This window comes from Amborella trichopoda, chromosome 13 (genome assembly GCF_054954075.1).
Source record: "Amborella trichopoda isolate Santa Cruz 75 chromosome 13, AtrichopodaSantaCruz75HAP2 v2.0, whole genome shotgun sequence".
Classification (NCBI taxonomy): Eukaryota; Viridiplantae; Streptophyta; class Magnoliopsida; order Amborellales; family Amborellaceae; genus Amborella; species Amborella trichopoda.
Window position 1 is genome coordinate 29,053,635 of NC_142348.1, and position 22,211 is coordinate 29,075,845.

General features: G+C 36.3%; 1 protein-coding gene across 1 annotated transcript in view; it reads right to left on the minus strand.

Moving 5' to 3' along the window:
• Positions 1-11,895: 11,895 nt before the first annotated feature.
• The window catches only part of LOC18444957 (cactus-binding carboxy-terminal, cactin), a 43,045-nt gene continuing 32,729 nt past the window's right edge, over positions 11,896-22,211 (minus strand). Inside the window, exons 9-13 of the mRNA XM_006855112.4 lie at positions 13,840-13,981; positions 13,598-13,740; positions 12,914-13,108; positions 12,555-12,821; positions 11,896-12,408 (exon numbers count right to left, since the gene is read on the minus strand). Coding sequence (XP_006855174.1) covers positions 12,289-12,408; positions 12,555-12,821; positions 12,914-13,108; positions 13,598-13,740; positions 13,840-13,981 — 867 coding nt within the window. The 3' untranslated portion in view covers positions 11,896-12,288. The remainder of the gene's footprint in view (positions 12,409-12,554; positions 12,822-12,913; positions 13,109-13,597; positions 13,741-13,839; positions 13,982-22,211) is intronic.

Sequence of the window (22,211 nt, forward strand, 5' to 3'; positions counted from 1 at the left end):
TTTTATATCCGATAGCTTAAGGTGATCGTGTCCTCATATCAAAAGTAAATGATTTTACAATATACAATTCCATATAGTATAGCTATCCAAGATTGACTTGGCAAGAGGGGCTATGTGGGGTTAGATCAAGTTGGACCTGACCTAGACCCGAATTGATTATGGGGGACCTGGACCCAACTTGAAAATCAATTTTTATACTAAAAAAAAAGAAAAAAAAATATGTATTTAACTCAAAAAACAAAGAGAGGGAATACTTGGATCCAGACCCGGGCTTGGACCTGGAGGGACTACCCGGACCTACATCCGAATTAGGTCCAGGCTATTGGACCCTAAACCAAGGTTGGGTCGTCTCGGGTCCACGGGCCCCAATTGCCACCCCTTGTCCCCGGTTGGGGGCAACAACTTGTCTCCGCCCCTATAGACGTCTATTGGAAGTCTCGTTAATTGTTAGGGATAGTTTTTGTCTCATTTTAGAACTAGATGGACGATGTTTCTTAAGGGGCCATTTGGGAACATGTAAATTAAAGGCTTGGAATATATTTTCTCGAAGGCGGTGAAATTCTAAATTTCGTCCAAATAGAGATAGATTTTCGTCCAAAATAGAGAAATAGATTTCGTCATTCAGGCATCATTTTTCTACTGCTAGGCATATTGGTGGAGTGAAAGTCTCCCACAAATGCACGGATGATGCACATATATAAAAATGTATGGGAAAGTTGCTTTTTTCTATGGACGAGATTAGCATGCGGTCAAGCCCGCGCATGTAGAAATGCAGGCTAGGCAATAAATATATTTAATTTGATCCTAGTTTTTAAAGAAACATGGGGATAATGAATATGAAAAAATAAATAATATTTGATAATTAAAAATAATTATTATATTAAGAAAACATTTGAACGGTTAGTTACAATTGTTTTTTATTGGACCGCCTATTTGCATTCATCTTTAAGATGGATGCTTTATACCTCTGGATCGCATATTGTACAAATGCGATCCAGTCGACATGAAACAATTATTCTTTTTCTACATCTGTTTATGTATGCATCATATTTCTACAGGTGGGCTTTTGCTCGTAAGATTTACAAGCATAGTCTCTTTTTACAAGTTTCATGTGTGTTGGTCGGTTTTCAAAACAAGATGGCTTTTCAAATTACTCTATTACGGTTGGAAATATGGCCTATCAAGCCCCTTTTTTGGGGGAATTTTTTTTTCATTAATGATACAAAAGTCTTATTGTAGTATATGTGAAATCTCATGTGGTTAACATAAAGCAATGCCATATACTTGGATCCATTTTTTAGCTTTATTGTAGTATATGTGAAATCTCATGGGTTTTAATAGGATGTAGCACCGGAGGTAAAACCCAGTGGCACTGGAGGGAAAACCTAGTGGTGTGTTTGGATTCTTTATGAAAATTATTTTCCTATGTTACGTATATACTTAGTTTATTTAATTTCTAAATACCTTTTATCAAATTGTAAGAACTTTTGGATGACATCCTATTATGTTAGTCACTAGTGGAATAATGACAAGTTTAGCTCATTACATAAGATTAACAATTTGATAATAATTTATTAATCTTAATTCGCTGTACTTAACGGAATTAAGTCAGGAGTTGTGCATCTCAACTCTTATAGACTATGAATGTGAGAGTTACAAAAAAAAAATGTGCCTCTATAAAAAGAAGCGAACCCCTCAATAAATATATACAAGAGAAAAAGATAGAGAATGATGAAAAAGAGATATGTAAGGTGAATGAGATTCGCCAAAGGAAACTCTTTAGGTTGCTGGCCATCGGATGGTTTTGTTTGTAGGATTCGATATGGAACCTTAGTGCATTAGGAATTAAGCATTGGTAGGAGGCAGTCAACGGGGCACAGGAAGAGCCAACTTCCTTCCATCATGTGTGAAGAGTATGACGTGAATATTCTATGTATAGGGTCAAAGCTAGAGTTATATGGTTGAGGAGAATATATATAGAGGTGAAAAAGCTCTTTAATCTGACTGATTTCGGTTCGATGAAGGGAAGAGGAGAATGATTGGGCCTGATTAGGAGGAGTATGTTTGATTATTTTCTTTCTTCAAAAGAATTTTTTTTAGTTATTTTGTAAAGTGCATATTTGACTTAGAAAAAAAAGTATATATATGTGCGAGGCTCTAAACAACCAAATTAGGACTTACCTTAAAAATTTCATTTAAATTGATCATCTGGACATGAAGATGCATGTACATGAGAAAAAAATGGATTTCAAGTTTTAGAAATAGTACACCTTGTAATGCAGTTTTAAATTGTCAATTTTCAATATTTTCAAGTTTTCACTGTTATACTTGATCTACATTATTTTTGAAATTGTAAAATTTATAATTAGTGACGAAAATATATTTTAAGGTTATCACAAATATTTTCAGTATTGAAACCACATTTCTCAATACTATTTGATGGTACGCTTTACTTTAATTGTTTAGAGCCTCGGCTCTATACAGACCGCACCCTGTTAACTTATAAGCTACTGTAAAAATTCAATCTTTGTGGTTTGCAAGTGCATAGACAAATGGAATGGCTTTAAAGAAATTAGGCATCATTCTACCTCATGTGCACTTTATGGGTCTCGGTTTTGGAGAGGGCATGGCCGTTGCGCAACAATGGCAAAAGGTTGAGGTTCATGATGATTATTAGGCTAAATTCCCGAGACTTATAGTGATTTATAGCTTTGCTATATTTAAGTGTTAATTATTAACATTTGTATTGCATGTTTTAAAACTCAACGCAATTTCCTTACTACAACGTAGTTGTAGTTTCGCAATCTCGCATGGCAACGTGGTTTGTCATATTATACGCAGGAGAGAGAGAGATACCTTTAATGGAATCATGAGCAAAGCTTATGATTTGTGCCCTTGATTTTGTAATTGTTATAAGTATGAATTCCATTGTGTGAGAGAAAGTTAGAGAGAGAGATATATATTTTGTTCGAAATTGCTGTTAAGTATGAACTCCATTGAAAGAGAGAGAGTGAGAGGACATAGCACTTTGGACTTTGTTTCGGTTAAAGTCAATTTTTTCTCTCTGGAATTGCAGCGTTGTTTGATTATGTTGCAATTTTGGGATAACTTTGATTGAAAGTTTTCTCTATGGATAGAATTTTGCATGTTGATCACAATGACATATAGCTGATAGCTATGTTATAAAAATGTTTGATTGTCATTTGAAACTTTTATCAAAAAACTATTTAGCTGATGAGTTAATGTTTTCCTCCATCCACTTATTATATATTCATTCTAGAATAAATGTGTAAATCAAAGAAGACATATAAAATGAAATTATCAAAATATTAAAACTAAAATCACATTACAAAGTTTAATTTAAAAATTTGGAAAATTTTGCCTTTTTGATAAAAGTTACAGCACGTACAAACAATAGAATGGTAATATGGTATTTTAAGAACGCATGTTTCATACTATCCAAACAGTGAAAATGTATCTTATGTAAATGCTATTAAACATTATTCATCTATCCTCCAAGATTTAAACACTCCCGGAAAAATTATTTCTTAGGATTTGATCATTTCTAGATAGGACATCTACAAGCTCGCAAACAGAACCTTAAGGGAAATATGCATATATCAGTTACAGGGCAAAAAGAACTCGGCTCTAAGTCCTAATAATACCGCCAAAATGGTGTTTCTTTCCAAATGAGGCCCATGTGCCATGTGATACGAATACATTATTATGAAAAAAGTTTATATAAGATTCTATCAAAAAAAAAAAAAAAATTTATATAAGGATTTAACCTTATAATGTTGAACTACGGATGCACCTCAAATATCCATAAGAAAAAGTAGTTTTAATGTTGAAAAACCCTTTGATTGATCATCTCGACATCGAGATGTATGACCATAAAAAATAAAAAGATTTAAAGTCTCAGAAATAGTACATTTTACAACATATTATCTACACCGTCCATTTTTCAAGATTTTCATATGTTTATAGATCTACTTGATTTTAACTATTTTTTAAATTTAAAAATTTATAATTAGATATAAAAATAGATTTTGAGATAATCCTAAGAACACTTTATATCAAAAGTATATACCATGATAAAATTCAAAGGTGCACCTTACCTCTACAGCTACGGATGCATCCGTATGCCAACTGCACCCTATTATTATAGGTCCCACTAGTCCTTAAATTGGTGTTAAGTTGGAAAATGTACATGGGAAAGAGGTCTATGCTGATCCTTGTGTTGGAGGTGAGCAAAATTTCATTGTCGATGCATGGGGATAGCTACTTTGATATGATGATGCATAAAAGGAATTATTCTAACACCAGTGAGAGATGAATTATTTAATATTTTAATCATGTATTTTAGTTAATTTTAAAATATTAATATAATCATGTCTTTTCAAAACATAGATTAGGAAACGGGCTTGGGTCAAGACGGTCTAGGTTTTTATGGCCCAACATCTCAAGTTCCGTTCCTATGTAATCTTGTCAAAAAAAAGATTATGGGTGTCTTTCTTCAGCACACTTTTCGATTCTTTTTAATGGGTGGCCCAAAAGATTCTTTAAAGGTTTGAGGCAAGGGGACTCCTTATCACCATTTCTCTTTACTCTGATAGCATAATGTTTTAGTTTGATTGTTGAACATGTGAAGAGAAGGGGTTGATTTAATGGTTTAAGATTGTTGAAGATGGATATCTGATTTCACATTTACAATATGCCGATGACACACTTATCTTTTGTAGTGCTGATTACCAACAGGTATATGCTATTTCAGTCTTTCTTTGATACTGTAATTTGCTTTGGGATTGAAAGTAAATTTTTCCAAAAACTTTTTGTGGGTATTGGTTGTTGTGGTGATTTGGTAGATTATTTGGCCCAAGCTTTATATCTGTGTAGTCGACTCTTTCTCTATTAACTATCTTGGTATTGCTATTTCAGATTGTAAATTACCAAGATCAATTTGGGATCGTGTTTTGAAAAAATTTCAATTAGAAGTTGTACTTCAGAAGATTAAATTCTTATATCCAGGTGGGCAGGTTATTCCATTAAATCTTCTTTGGCTAATTTGCCTATTTATTTTAAGGTCTATGTTACATATGCTGCTCATGTGGTTAAAGAGATTAAAAGACGTATATGGAATTCTCTTTGGGGTACTTTTAGATGGGGGAAGAAAATACCATCTAATCAGGTGGAATAAGGTGTGTACCCCAAAAATGGAACGGGTCTCGGCATTAGGAGAATGGTGGTGGAGATTATTGTGACGAAGGTAAAACAATTAGTGGAGATCAATGTGTGGAGGTCAACAATTATGGAAAAAGGTTTTAGTTTTTAAATATGGAATTGATAAAATGGACTTATCAATAGGGGCAGGGGACGGTGTTATCAGTCTCAGATTTGAAAAGCTATTTTCGCTTCAAGGGATTTAGTTCAAAAAATATTAGATGGGTGATTGGCAGAGGACATTCGGTTAATTTCTAGTTCCATAAATGGCTTGGTAATATGCCACTTACGGTGATGTACAAGGATCATTATGATAAAATTTCAAGTCAGATACTGAAAATAAATGACGCTCTCGCTCGCAACGAACACCGGGTGAATTGGAGTTGGCAGTTAGCGTATATCAGAATCTCAGAGGTGATGATTTCACAGTTCACTAATTTGATGGAGTTAGAGGGAGTAATGTTTCTACTATTGAGGATGATGAAATGATTTCAAAATTATCTAATGATGACGTCTTCGTGTTTAGATCTGCGTATCATTTACTTTTCCATAATCGTCATAGATGGTTGTTGCCTGTGTTGAACAAAATTTGGAAGTGGCATATCCCGCATAAAGTTCAGATGTTATTATGGAATTTACCTCAAGACATGATGCTAACCAGTGTTTAAAAAAACGTCGAGTCGAACCGGACTCGTCCGATTCGACTTGGGAATCGCCATGGGGGGATCGAATCGGTTAAAAAAACAAGAATCGTCCGGTTCTAGAGAGAACCGGACGATTCTGCACAGTGACTCGCCGATTCACTGTACGGAATCGGCGAGTCCATGAAGAACACAGGTTGCACAGTGTTCTTCACGGGATTCTTCGAAATTTGTCATTTTTTTTATCATTTTTCTTGTTTTTTTTGGCATGTGATCTAATTTACAGGCTATAAACAGCTTTATTCAGCTTTTACACGGATTAAATGGTTGAAAAATTTGGTGTTTTTGGATCACGAAACTTGCATTTTTAGGGTTTCCGCCTTTCCTTGTATTTCATGCCAAATATGGCATGAATCTTTCAAAATTTGTACGCATTTTGATCGTAAAGTTGTGCATCAAAACCTTTTGTTCTTAATTTGTGATAATCGTTGAGAAAAACAAAGTTTTTTGGAGATTGAAGGCTTCGGTTCACAAAATTAGGTAAGAAGTTTGGGTTTTTTTTTTTTTGCCATATGATTTATTTCACTACATATTTTGAAAATAATGAGTTCAATTTGTAGGGTTTTTAATCTTTATTGTGTCTATTATGATTTAAAATTTTCAATTTTATGTAATTTGGTCAATTACAGCATGAAATTTGAGATGAACACAGAGATTTCTGCGGAACCAAAATTCCGCTGTTTTTAATCGAATTGTTTTTTTTTTTTTTTTTTGTAATCCATGATCGAATTTTTTGTTTTTTTTTTTTTTTTTTTGTAACCCATGATAGAATTTTTTGTACTCCATGATCGAATTTTTTGTAATCCATGATCGAAATGTTTGTTTTTTTTCTTGTAATCCATGATCGAATTTTTTGTTTTATTTTATTTTTTTGTAACCCATGATAGAATTTTTTGTAATCCATGATCGAATGTTTTGTAATCCATGATCGAAATGTTTGTTTTTTTTTTTGTAATCCATGATCGAAATGTTTGTTTTTTTTTTGTAATCCATGATTGAATTTTTTGTTTTTTATTTTTTTTGTAACCCATGATAGAGTTTTTTGTAATCCATGATTGAATTTTTTGTAATCCATGATGGAATTGTTTTTTTCTTTTTTTGTAATCCACGATCGAATTTTTTGTTTTTTTTTGTTTTTTTTTTTTTGTAATCCATGATCGAATTTTATGTAATCCATGATCGAATTTTTTGTAATCCATGATAGAATTTTCTGTAATCCATGATCGAATTTTTTGTAATCCATGATCGAAATGTTTGTTTTTTTTTTTTCTTGTAATCCATTATCGAATTTTTTGTTTTCTTTTTTTTTTTTGTAACCCATGATTGAATTTTTTGTAATCCATGATCGAATTGTTTTTTTATTTTCTTGTAATCCATGATTCAATTTTTTGTTTTTTTATGTTTTTTTTTTTTTTGTAATCCATGATCGAATTTTATGTAATCCATGATCGAATTTTATGTAATCCATGATCGAATTTTTTGTAATCCATGATCGAATTTTTTGTAATCCATGATTGAATTTTTTGAAAATTTGTGATTTTTTTTTTTTAATCCATGATCGAATTTTTTTTTGTAATCCATGATCAAATTTTTTGAAAATTTGTGATTTTTTTTTTTTAATCCATGATCGAACTTTTTGAAAATTTTTTAATTTTTTTTTTTAATCCATGATCGAATTTTTTTTTGTAATCCATGATCGAATTTTTTGAAAATTTACTGTACTTTTTTTTTTTATTTCTTTTTATCCATGATCGAATTTTTTGAAAAATGATGATTTTCCGAAGAGATGTGAAAATCGTGATAAGGTTTTGATTATCATGATGTATTAAACCCAATTTTTAATTTTTATTGTTTGAGTCTGCTGTACTTTTTTTTTTTTTTTTTTTTCCATGATCGAATTTTTTGAAAAATGATGATTTTTTGAAAAGATGTGAAAATCGTGACAAGGTTTTAATTATCATGAAGTATTAAACCATATGTTAAATTTTTATTGTTAAAGTTTTTGTTGAAAAAATTGTATGTTGATAGATTATTTATGCAAAAAAATGCATGTTATTATATTTTTAATGCAAAACTGTATTTTTTTTATCTGTTGTTCATGGATTTTTTAGTTGGAATGACTGATGTTAGCTGGCTCTTTGAAGAATTGTTTTTATTATTAATTTTTTAATGCAAAAAATGTATGTTCTTGATAATTGAGTTGTAGCCATGTTTGGAGCTTGCATTTTGTATTATATTATCCTGAATGTTTGCAATTGATATGTACGAAAATATTATTGTCAATAAAGGTATTTTGCAATAACAAATAACAACAAATATGACTACATGAACTACCGCAACATATTATCACTATGCATGGTGATTATTTTTCTTTTTGAACTGTCAGGTTAATTTTATACTTTTTACATTTTAAAACAGTTGAATCATGTCAAGATCTGCAGAAGACCCTGCATGGCAACATGGGGTCAGACTTGATCCCAACAAGAAAGACAAAATTATTTGTAATTACTGTCAAAGAGTGATAAGTAGTGGGGTACATAGGTTCAAGCAACACTTGGCAGGGGTTAAGGGAGAAGTTTTTGCATGCACTAGTGTCCCTAGTAATGTAAATAAACAGATGGCGGCAATTCTTAATGCTAACAAAGGTAAAAAAATTACCAAACATAGAATGAATGAAGAGATAACTAGTTTATATACACCATCAAGCAGGAATGATACAGAAGAGCAATATAATAATGACCTAGAAGAGCAATATAATAATGAGCTGGACATGGCCATAAGATTGAGTTTACATGAACAATATCAGAGGGAACGTGGGTTTAGAATGCTCGATGGGTCTAGCTCAGACATGCATGGTGGGCCTAGTTCAGATATGCATGGTGGGCCTAGCTCAGATATGCATGGCGGGCCTAGCTCAGATATGCATGGCGGGCCCAGCTCGAGCATGTATGGCGGGCCCAGCTCAAATATGTATGGAGGGATTGGTGGCAATATGTCTCAAGGAGAATCAGTTGTTTAAGAAATTGTTTCTAAGATACCTAGTAGTGCCAGTATTACAGGTCATGGTCGTAAAGACCCATTTCTCTCAAAGCCTAAGGTACAATAGATGACCCTAAAAGGCATGGTTAAAGGTACAAGAAACATGTTAGGGAGATATGTTGGTAAATGGTTCTACGATAAAGGGATCCCTTTGATGCAGCCAATAGCCCATATTTTCCACCTATAGTCAGTGCAATCCAGAGAGTCGGGCCCGGGGTAAAACCCCCGACGGCATATGAGCTCAGTGGGCCAATATTAGATGAAGAGGTGGAGGAAGTTAAAAAGTGGATTGAAGAATATAAATAGAGTTGGCCAAGGATAGGCATTACTCTCATGAGTGATGGTTGGTTGAATAAAGTTAGCAAGAAGGAGTTTTTAAACTTCTTGGCCTATTCCCCAAAAGGTACAGCTTTTTTGTCTAGCAAAGACGTATCAAGAACGAAGAAGGATGCAAACTTCTACGTACGACTATATGATCATATAGTGGCGGAGGTGGGAGATAAGCATGTAGTCCAGTTTATTACGGACAATGCGCGTACATGTGTTTCTGCAGGCAGCAAGTTGATGGATAAGATGAAGCATCTAGTATGGACTACGTGTGCTGCACACAACATCGATCTTATGTTAGAGGAGATCGGTGAGATCAAAATTGTGAAGGAGACTCTACAGGAAGCAAGGTTGGTGTCGAGATTTATATACAACCACTCTAAAATTTTATTTCTGTTTAGAGAACACTCAAAGAAAAAAGAGATAATCAGGCCTGTCCTAACCCGCTTTGCGACCGATTACTTAGCTGTGGACTCTATTCTAGAATCTGAAGGTGCATCAAGAGATTGTTTATCTGTGAAGAGTGGTTAAATAACCGCCTCTCGAAGTCCAGTACCAGTATAAAAGTGGACAACATAGTCTCAAATAGACAGTTCTGGTCTCGATGTTCCAGTATTGTAAAGGCCACTGCCCCTTTGGTCACGGTGTTAAGAATGGTAAATGCTGACAAGAAAGCTACGATGGGTATCCTTTATGAAGGTATTGAGAGGGCGAAATCAGCTATTGGGGAGAAGTATAATTTTGCTAGCAAAGTGATCGAGATTATAGAAAGGAGGTGGAACACCAAATTTAGACGTCCAATTTCATTATGCTGGTAAATATATATTTATATCATTACAATGTTTCAGTTTAAATCATTTTTTTATGAAATTGTAAATGACATTTTTCTACCTATATATTTTTTAGCTTACTACTTCAACCCAAAATTTTTCTATTTGACACCTGAACAACCCCACAAGATTATGGAAGGGGTCAGATACATTATTGCAAGGTTGGAGAGAAGCCATCGAAACCAAGTAGCAGCAATACAAGAGGTATTATTTAATGTTTGGGTAAGAACTTCATTGAGTTGTTATATTTATGAGGAATAATGCACTAAAACGTAATATATTTGTTTTAGCTTGCTATGTATAGGGATGCTATAGGATCTTTCGGAACTAGACTTGCCAGAAATTCTCGAACTATGATGGATCCAGGTTATTCCCTCACTAATATTTTGTTCATTCATATATTTAATCTTATGAATTGTTCTTGCCCTTACAATGCTTTTTGCATTTTAATCCAACTGAATGGTGGGAGATATATGGTACTGATACACCTCACCTAAAGAGGATAGCAATCAAGGTGCTCTCCCAGACATATTCTGCTACTGGCCTTGAGCGCAACTGGAGTACGTTCCAATGGTTGCACACTACTAAGAGGAATCGACTCGCTTTTGAGAAGCTTCATAAACTAGTCTACGTTCATTATAATTTAAACCTCAAAGAGCGACAAATAAGAAGCAAGCTTGAAGACTATGGGCCAATAAACTTAGACACAATATTTGTTACAGACACAGCAGACCAATGGATAGTAGAAGAGGAGGAGCCAGTATTGCACAAGAGAGCGTTCCTTGAGGCTATCGGTGATGAAGATCTTGAAGAAAGTGATGAGCACCATGAAAGATAAAACAGCCAGCTAACGTATCCACAATTCGTCGGAGATGTCGGTGATATTGCACCTAATGAGAGAGTGGGAAGGGGGTCTAAGAGAAAATGAGAGAGATGATGATTCTGAAGCCACCCTATCCCAACCATATTATTCACATATCGAGTCCCAACAGCAACAGTGTTGGGATGAGCATGACAATGCAGATGAGCATGAAGGATGGACAAGCTTCGGGGATTTTGGATTGGGAACACAACAAAACACTAACACTCAAGGATTTGAAAATTGTCAGACGCCTGCTAATATCGATGATTCGTTTTTAGATTGAATCAATAAATTGTCAAACGAATTCAATCAAAGGCACCAGCGTGACCAAGAAGAACAACGTTGTCTATCATTTTATTTTTAGATCGTATGTTACTAATTTTATGCTTTATTGTAGTCCATGTATGTTGATATACTTATTCCATGATAATTCTATGTTTATCTTTTTGTATGATGTAAATTAAATGCTGAATGGCGGTTCATGCAGGAAAAAACATATCAATATTCGCATATTCATTCAAAACCATGAAAATTCTTAATAGAGTACCCTCATTTCTTATTGAATTCCTAAAAAACAATATTTATAATGAATTTTAATAATTATTTTGAACTTTTTTGAAGCTTTATTCTGACCGATTCACCCTATTTCCGATCCGGATCGTCGATTCGTCGATCCGAATCGATTTTTTGGATGCCCGATCCGGGTCACCGATCCGTTTTTTAAACCATTGGTCCTAACTGCTGACAATATGCGTAGAAGTCGTTCATTTGGAAACTTTGCTGTTCTGATGACGAGCTGCTAATAAATGAAAAACTCACTGATGGCGAGCTGAACTAATAAATGAAAAACTCATACTCTTGAGCACCATTGATCATCAACGCACCAGCACATATGAGAAATTGATGAGAATGAGAGTTTCTGCAATGGCCATAACTTAGTATTGGATTCGCGCAAATCTCATTAGTCATAAAGAAACAAGTATGTTTACCCACAACCCAACCAGACAAATGCAGAAATTTCTGTTGTACAAAGAAAAAGGAAAGCAGTAGCTGCAATGTGGCATAAAAGAGCTACAAAGCTTTAGAACATAGATGCATACGTGCTTTCACCATGTAATGAATAGCTAAGAACATGCTCCCAATCCTTGGAAGCAATCCCAGTACTGGAGGGTTTTAAAATACCAAACGTTTTTCCTGAGACCATTATTAGCACATCGAAACATACGGTGACTGCTTCACAAAAGATATATGCTCTGTTGGGATCGGGTACATGAATATTTTGCTCAGCCTTAGATGCCCACTTTTCTCCTTATCTTCGATATCTATAGCGTTTGAAGTTGAAATAAACATGCAATATGCCACGTTCAAAGGTGCACTTGAAACCTTTTTTGTGAGAATACTCCCACTCCTTGTTCACTATTCTGAAGGCCTATTGAACAAAACAGCCAGAATCACAATCTGAACATCTCAACTGGTAGAGAGAGAGAGAAAGTAAAGTAATCACGATACGAAACTGATAATCTGAGGGAGAGGGAGACCTAAAAAACAAACCACAATAGAGAGAGAGTCACATACAATGTCTTCATATGGTGGCCCCGCATGGAACCTAATAAGGCATGTCTCTCCACTGCTTCCATCCTTCTCTATGGTGTAGACAGGTGCCTTTGTTTTGTCCACTAGATCAGGGTAAAATATATTGAACTTATAACCCTGAACAATCTTTGGAGGAGGGTTATCATGATCATAATGCGTCTGGTTATATTTGTTCCACTCATATCCAGTGTGGACACGGTTGAAGTACTTGGGCTTTCTCGGACGATATTTATCGTGCCACCAATATACCTACAAAGCATGAAGGATTAGTTATTTACTATCAGGACCTCAGAAAGGTCTTTGAAGGAAGGGAAATACTGCTTAAAGTCATATATGCACACCTGTGATTCCAGGTTGACTTCAGCACCAGGCCCTAATGCGAAGTCTCCATCATCTTTCCCCATGGAATTCACAGCAAGCTCCCTCTCTTGAGGTGTAAGCTCTGTATCATTGTCAGGCAAGCCAGAGGCCCTTGCAGTGGCCGCTTCTTGGAGCCGCCTTTGATGCTCTTCTAAAACAGCAGCACGACTCCGTTCCTGTTTGGGTATTATTTTTAACATCAAACAGCACCAAAAAAAAAAAAGGTAATCCACGCAACAATAAGGGTATTCAGAAAGTGGTGAACTTAAAAATTCTTAACAAAACCTATGTTCAACATAACACGTTTGCTAAATCCCTAATATTTATATCATCATGCATATTCAGAGAGCTACGATCTAGGTGTCTTGACATTTGGTGAGCCACACATTGGTTGGCATCCTTCTCTTTATAATAAAAGTTGACTTTTTTCGAGTTTTTTAATTCAAGAAAGATGGTTGCACAAAATCAGCTTAATGTAGGTTGGTCAGCTAACTTAAACTTCCATTATTTCAGAAAATCTAATTGGTCAATTTTTATCCATATTTTTGCAAGTAACACAAAATTCATGCGACTTGGTAGATCTAATATCACAACTTGGCCTTACATAGAGAATACAACAAAGTTCTTTTTATTGGAATATATGTGAGCTCTAGAAATGTATTCACCAGCTCAGCCATGTCCTCTTTTGGGTCTATTCCTTCATCCTCGTCATTTCCATGCAATAATTCAGGGGAAAACGAGCCGGGCTCTTCCTCGAGCTCATACGCCGGTTCCTCTGCCACAGGCAGCGGGGAGTACGGCCGAATATCTACACATGGACCATATCAGTAATTTTCACTGAAAGCAGCAAATAACAAGGCATTCTAAAAGTCAAACTTTTGCAAAGGTGGGAAAACAGATTACGTGCCTTCCACCTCTCGTGCAGTTTCTTCCTCTTTTGAACTTAAATCATGATATTCATCCAAGATCTGAGGTTCATTTGCTATAGGTTGCTCCAGACGTTGTAAGTGTTTATGCAGCAAGCTAGTGTGGATCTCTTTCAGGCGTGCCTGTGACAGAAACAGTGTCAGTAAACTCAAAACCAGAGTATGAACCGGCAAATAATCATACACCACGTAGGGAGTAAGCCATTCAAAGATGTATACTGCATTCCACAGGCATGAGTCATGAACAACTACAATGTAAATCTGCCTTTTCCATTTACAAAAATTTCAAAGCTATCAGACAATCGATCAAAGAGAATAATATACTCAGTATAAATGCAAAACTCTTCATTCCTTATTTAAGGCAGACAAGCTAAGGATATCAGACATGTTATGAGCGCGAAATAGCCCCATTGATACGTGAGCATGTATCGATTTCATGCTAAAAAGCAACTCTATTCAGTAACATCCTTCAGAGAACTTCTCTCAAAAAAAAAAACATCCATCAGAGAACAACAAGGAATTGGTAGTCTACTAGAGACTGGCTCGATATACCCAATCTTTTTGGTATTAGGATCAAAGACTCATTAGCAACCTTTTCAATCCAATAATAAAGTGAAACAAAAAAAGATGCTAACTTTTGATATCTTGGGTCGATAATCCAAGAAAATAGAGAGATTGAGGAAGATGTCACACACAAAATTGGACCTAGGTGGGCGAAGTGGAGATGTGTAACTGGAATTTATGTGATCGTCACATGCTAAAGGGCAAGTTCTATAAGACAACTTTACTCTATGGGGCAGAATGTTGGACGGATAAAAGAATTAGTGTAGCTGAGATGAGAATGTTGAGATGGATGAGTGGCAAGACAAGAAGGGATAGAATTCAAAATGAATCCATTTAGGAGAATTTAGGTGTGGCACCAATAGGCGATAAGATGAGAGAGAGTAGATTTTAGTGGGCTGGCCATGTGTGGCACTGACCAATGACAGCACCTGTTAGGAGATGCGAGTTAGTTCAAGTGGAAGGACTGAAAAAGGAAATGGGTAGGCCCAAAAGGATGTGGTTCGAAGTAGTCCAAAAAGATATGGGAACTTATAGCCTCACTGAGGGTATGACCATTAATAGAGCAGCATAACGGACCTTGATTAGATTAATTGGAAAAAGGTTATGATGATGATGATGATGATGATGATGATGATATCAAGTATGCGGATGGCGTTGATAGGCTGCGTGTAAATTTTCCACAAGGCCCCTAAGGTCCTAACATGAGAAGAACCCAGTGGGAACTCCAAGAAGATTGTCACTTACTAATGTTCTCAATGTTTTCTTCAATCTCTTTTTGTAAAAATCTGGTGTTCATCATCTTACATTGAATATATGTATATATATACATATATAAACCATTTACCTTTAATACAAGGAAGTCACATTTACTTGTAAACCTCCAATGTGAAATCTGTTAGCTTAAGTGTGTCACAAAGTTCGAGAATTTTTTTTTTTAAGTTTGAGCTTGGTTAATGAAATAAATACATCCATCCAATTTCGCATCTAATGTTCAAGATTAAATGTGATCACCTTGTACCAAAGGTAAATAGTCTCAATGTATACTTTTCATATATATATATATATATATATAGAGGAAAAGTCTTAAAAATGCCATAGGACGAAAATGAATAGTGTTTCGCCCTAAGAGCAATTGTGGTTTCTTGAGTTTTTTGAGTGAAAAATCAACTGCACCGAACAGGCTATGTCCATTACATAGTCTGTCCGGTGCGGTCAATTTATCCACGCTGTCCAAAAAAATCAGAGGGCATCGAACCTATGGGTGAAAATATTGTTCATTTTCTCCCAAAGGCTCGGTGCCGTCCGAAAAACCCATAGGATTGATGCCGTCTGATTTTTTCGGACAGCGTGGATTAAAGACTGTCACGGACGTAGCATGTCCATGAAGGTCCATCGCGGATATAGCATATTCGTGGAGGGATTTTTTTTATGCAAAACATATATGGGGACCGCCACGGCTCCCGTAGGTCCGTGGCGATTCTTAGGCAAAACCATCATAGACATAGCATGTCCATGACGGGGTCTGTGACAGGGGCAAAACACTGTAGCAATTCGCCTATAGGCGTTTTTAAGACTTTTCCTATCTATATATATATATATATACATATATATATATATATATATATATATATATATATATATATATATATATATATATATAAATTGACAGTCAAGTTTGATGATATAATTGCATCCGAAGTTTCTTAGATGACCTAACTATAAGATCTCATGACAAGTTATTGTTTCTCATAGCACATCATAATACATTTTAGTTACCCATGCATAAATCTCAGTTGATGTATATCATTGTCATGGCATATTACTATGCCTACAGGTATACTAGAAACTAAAAGTAGGTGTGTCTTAGCCGTATCTAAAAGTGAGCATCGATGTCATTGACAAAATTTGTTCGTCAGATATCCAGTCTATACTAGTCTTGAAACGGTATCAAAAGCCAATTCTCGCCTGGTCAAGGAAATCAAGGTTTGAACATATGAGCAAACTCAGTTAAGCTTTCCCAAAACCACCCATGTGGATTGAAGATCTCTGAAAAATTAAGTTCTGCATCTTAATAGTAAGAGACAGCGCCAGAGTCTTTAGAAAATTGCGGTGCCACCCATGACAAACTCTCTAAGCATTTTTTTAATTAATACTAATTTGATGTCTTTTTTTTACTGTCTGCTTACAGAAATGGACAGACAGTATCTGAGCAATTACAAAACTGTCTCCTAAGTCCTGACTACATAAATCAGCACGACTGGAACTAGTACTAGGGGCTTGCCTGTGTGATTACCATTTCTCTGCGCTGAACAGCTCATCATACGAGAGAATTTGCTAACGAGTTGGATACTCGTCAGACATGTGAGCAAACTATGTCTGGGCCTGTGTAAAATTGAGAAATCTCATAGAAGAGAAGGAAAAGAGATTTCCCTCTCGACACATGCAATGGCATTTTCTAAGTCCCCTTCCTCCTTCTCAGAATTCCATTTTGGCGAAAAAACGGATGCCTATCAGTAGAGCTAGGGCTTCAGATTCACTTGAGTCACAGGCACCAGCAAGACCGAGTAGCTGAGGGCAATGTTAACTTGGTGATAATGAGACATACAACCTAAAAATTCATAAAAAATGAGGCATACGCCCTAGTCCTGCCGGACCTAGATTGCCCAAGGAAATTTTATTGATGTTAGTTTCATGCCCTTGTTTTTTCCTTTTTGGATGGTTGTGTTTCCCTTCTTGGTTGAGAGCTCCATGCAATAGTCTACCACTGGTGTACAGATTTATGGCTGAATAGCCCCACAATTCTTCTTAGAGAGAGTCCATGAAATAATCAGGTTTTTATATCATCTATCATGGCTGGTCCCTCCCTGGATGTTCGTCAAAAGATTCGACAGTTATATTCTTGCCACAGAAACCGTAAAAACCAGCTATACAGAGCCTCCAACGTTTGAAGCCCTTGAGATGGAGGCGAGCAGAGAACCACTGCCAAAGTAGGTTTTCCACAAAGGATGGCCATATCCACATAAAAGCGAACTGATCATATCTAAGAAGCGAATAAGCAATTAACAACTGCACAACCTTTTCTTCTTCACCTTGGCACGTAATGCAGCAATTACGGCTTGCCATTCATAGGTGCTGGAGAAGGTCCATCTTTAGCACCTTGTCTAGAATGGCCAACCACACAAATTGGGCTCCCGGTGTGTTCAAAGCTTCCATGCTCTGTGTTTGATATAGGCATAGCATTCATTCCCCTGAACTACATGAGTAAAGCGACTTAGCAAAAATATACCTCCACTGACAAACAGCTAAATGATTGAATCTTCCAAGTTTTTGGGAAATAAATGTTGCCTGGAGTTCTATCAATAGTCTACGCAGGTACTCAATCTCTACGTCTTTTGAGTTGCCCTCAGAAAATTGGACACACACCACCTTATTCTTGCTTTGATAGATATAGGTCGGCTATCAAAATTTGAATGCACTGGTTGTGGCTGCCAACCATGGAGAACGCATAGCCAGTGTGCTCTGTCCAATCCATAGATCACTCCAGAAAATTGCCTCCCATTACAGCACCGAATCTTATCGGTCTTATGAAGTCTTCATATACGGCGTTTATACTACTCCATACACTTAACATTTATTGGACCACCGTGACATTTTTCAACTCTTCAAACATATTGGCTTGAGCCATAGTTCTCTTTGATGACATTTATCCACAGAAGTTCCATCTGACCAGGTTGAACTTCTCCTCTTTAGAAGAACCTTTCCAGAGGAATTCTGCTCGAATTCATTCACATTTTGGATTATGAATTTAGCAATCTACTCATCCATGTCGCATATTGCCTCTCAGATCTGTCAATCACCAGATCCCAAAGTTTCTCACAAGGTATTGACAATGCATAGAGCAAGTCCACGGTATTTGCCACGCACATTGTCTTTTCCATATCAACTTTTGAGGGATGTTTTAAAGGTTTTAAAATTAGCTAGACTAAGACAGTACATGGAATGCAAGTTTAGTAATAATAGGAGTAGAACGAGGAAGTAGTTAAGATTGACGGCCAAGAAATACCAAAAAGAGCCCAGTTTCGATATCTTGAGTCGATAATCTAAGAAAATGGAGAGATTGAGGAAGATGTCGAACATATAATTGGAGTTGGGTGAGCGAAGTGGACGTAAAATCATAATTTTATGTGATTGCCACATACCAATGAAGTTGAAGGACAAGTTCTATAGGACAGCTGTGAGACCAGCATTATTTTATGGGGCGAAATGTTGGGCAATCAAGAAACAACATACAAATAGAATGAGTGTAGCTAAGATGATAATTTGAGATGGATGAGTGGCATGACAAGAAGGGGTAGACTTCGGAATGAATACATTCAGGAGAATTTGGATGCAGTACCAATAGGTGATAAGATGAGAGAAAATAGACTTAGGTGGGCTGGCCACGTGCTGCACAGACCCAATACAACACCTGTTAGGATGTGCAAGTTAATTCAAGTGGAAGGCTCAAAAAAGACAAGGGGTAGGCCCAATGAACGAACGGCCGCCCAGTTGCCTAGGCGGCAGTTTTTGAAAAAATGCCTAGTCATGGACTAGGTGGCTTTCGCTAGGCGCCCGCCTAGGCGGTGTAAAAGGCAGGCGCCTAGGTGCCACCTTGCCCTACACTAAAAAATAGTATTAATTCGTAATTGTTAATTTATTGGTAAACGAAAAAAATATTAATTCAATTTTAATTAATATATGGAAGGATTAGACTTTATGCCACTTGTCGTTTTGCATGTAACAGTAATTATTAATTTATTGATAAACCAAAAAATAAAATTAATTCATAATTAACCAATTATTAATTTATCAAAAGGGCTTTTTGCATGTAATAGTAATTATTAATTTATTGGTAAACCAAAAAATGGTATTAATTCGTAATTATCAATTTATTAGTTAACCAAAAAATAGTATCAAATTAAGTGTTAATTAATATATAGAAGGATTCGACTTTTTATGCTACTTAGCGAAAATGCTTTGTATGTAACAGTAAATTATTAATCTATTGGTAAACCAAAAAATAGTATTAATTGAGAATTATTAATTTATCAAAAATGCTTTTTGCATGTAATAGTAATTATTATTTATTGGTATACTAAAAAATAGTATTAATTCCTAATTATTACTATATAGTATATATAATAAATTTATCAAAGATGCTTTTCGCATGTAATAGTAATTATTATTTATTGGTAAACTAAAAATTAGTATTAATTCGTAATTATTACTATATAGTATATATGGGGGGAGGTGTGGGGGATCCAACTTTTAGAGAAAGCCAACATAGGCTGCCTTTAGGTTTGGCCGGCCGCCTTAGCGCCTAGGCAGCCCAAAGTCCAAACTGCCTAGGTGGGCCAATGCCTTTTTGAACATTGGGTAGGCCCAAAAGGACATAGTTGAAAATAGTGAGAAAAGATATGGGGACTTATGGCCCCACTGATGGCATGGCCCTTAATAGAGCATAATAGTGAATCAGGATTCATGTAACCGACTCCAATTAGTTGGGAAAAGGCTCTTACGATGATGATTCTCTGTTCCATATCAAATACACTTGAACAAAAGATTCATCCTCTATTCATCTACCCCAATCCCAATTGAAAAGGACGTCTTCATATTTAACCAAGGCATGTAGCTACGTGCTAGCACCTGAGAAATAACCATAGGACACCTAGTTGTTGTATGGATGGCTCAAAAGATGCCAGTGTATCATTCATGTACTGCAGATGTTTCCATGGGCTCTGCTTGGAATCCTCTACAACAGTAATTTGCAGTCACTTCAATAAGCCTGGTACAGATGGATTCTGTGACATTTGCAAGTAGGATAGGCGAAAGCGGGACCTCTTGACAAATTGCCCTTGTGCTTGGGAAGAACCCGCAAGATTCACTATTGATTAGGATAGAGGAGTCAGCAAATGACATACATTCTTTGATTCATGCCTTACCAAAGCTCATTAGTTCCATAATGTTGTCCAAGATTCTCTGTTCAACATGATCATCAGCTTTTTCAAAACCAATCTTGCATATAATACCTAATTGTGTGCCTTGTGAAGAGCATACAGACACTCATGACCAAGCAAAGCGCCATCTAGTATATGCCTCCCTTTGACAAACACACCCTGTGACTGTGATATAACACCTGCTGATTACCTCCCTCACTAAGATCTAAGCGATGAATATGTAAGAACCACTGATGAAACCAATGGCTCTGAGATCCCTAATTTCATCTGTGTCATCAAACTTGGGAATTAGGGTCTTGAGGGTGGCATTCATGCTCTTGTTTATGGCAGCTCAGAGAGGAATCCAGCTACCATCTGCCCTACCTCCTCTTCTACTAGGTCCCAGAAGTCTTGGTAGAAGGCCATGGGGAACTCATCCAGTCCAGGGACCCAATTCTCCAAAGCTATGACAATGCTCTGATTTTTGTTTTTTGGTTCAAAAGGTTTCTCAAGCTGATGTATTTGCTTCCAAGATCCCTTTAAACCCAACCCCTTTGAAGTCTAGGTGCATTATTCTGGTGGAGCAACAGCTGCTTAAAAAAAAATTAAGTTATATGTTCCAATTGAGGCTGTTCATCAACTTCTTTACCAGTCTTCGAGATGTGTTAGAGCTACTAGCATTCTTGGTTGCAATTTTGTTGAAGAATTTTGCGTCTCTCCCTCCTTGATCGACTGTACTATAGACCTCTGCATGCAGAAAATATTTCTTATTTTAAGGCAGATTGGAACTCCTCTTTAGCTCTAACTCTCTCCGCATGTTCATCGGCATTGAGGCTTCTCCTTTCTTCTATGAGTTCAAGTTTGTGGATTTCTTCCAGCAGTCATGTTTTCCTTGACTGGAAATGACTAAAGGTGTGCGGGTCACACTTTTTATTTTCTCTTTCAACATTTGGAGTTCCATGCAGAATCTAAACTTTGTGCAGACCAAGAAAGACTCCCACTATTCTCTGATATGTTTTGGCAAAACCTTCTCTAACCACATTAGGTCAGATTGAAGGGTTCAGGTCACCGTCGAGCATAAGGGTAGAGTCAAGCAAAACAAAATAATAACATCGAACGGAGGCCAGTTTTGGTAATGCTCTGGATTGGAGTAATAAAACAAAGTGACTCCCACTCCGGCAAAGACCAGAAACCTGTATAATTTAGTTAGGATCGGATTGGCAGAGCGGTTCTACCAGGTGACTTGTGCACCTGAAAGTGGGATGTCTATGAGCCCATGTCCATTAACAAAAGCAATAAAAAAACCTTTCAGCACTTGCAGTGATGCAGCCAACCCTGTTTTTTCTCAGTTGATAACAGAGGGACATTTAAACTGCCCCTCAACAAACAAGGGAGTTGTGGATCTGCCAAATAGTCCAATTCCTCCCCAAAAGCAACTCGCAAAGCAGGTCTATTAATCCCATAACCTGCTGCAACGATTGGAGTTGCTGGCGACAGATGTGAATATGCTCAAGACAGAGTATTATGCAATATGCACTGACTCTCCTCAGTAAGAGCTTGGATTCTAGACAGTCCATATGCCACCCAAGTTTCTGCTTGCCGCCTTAGCACACTATTCAACTGGCTTTCTGCCCCATATACTTCAGATTTCCCCCAAAGGTGAGCCTTCTTGATTCCTACAACCAACAGAATGTCAGGTTGTAGTTACAAAAAAAATTTTGTATGGACCTTTGTTTGAGATGAGGGCCTAATCCTCGCATATTCCTTGAGGATCTTAACCTGACATTCATTTGGGTTACACTTCTTGGCCAGGG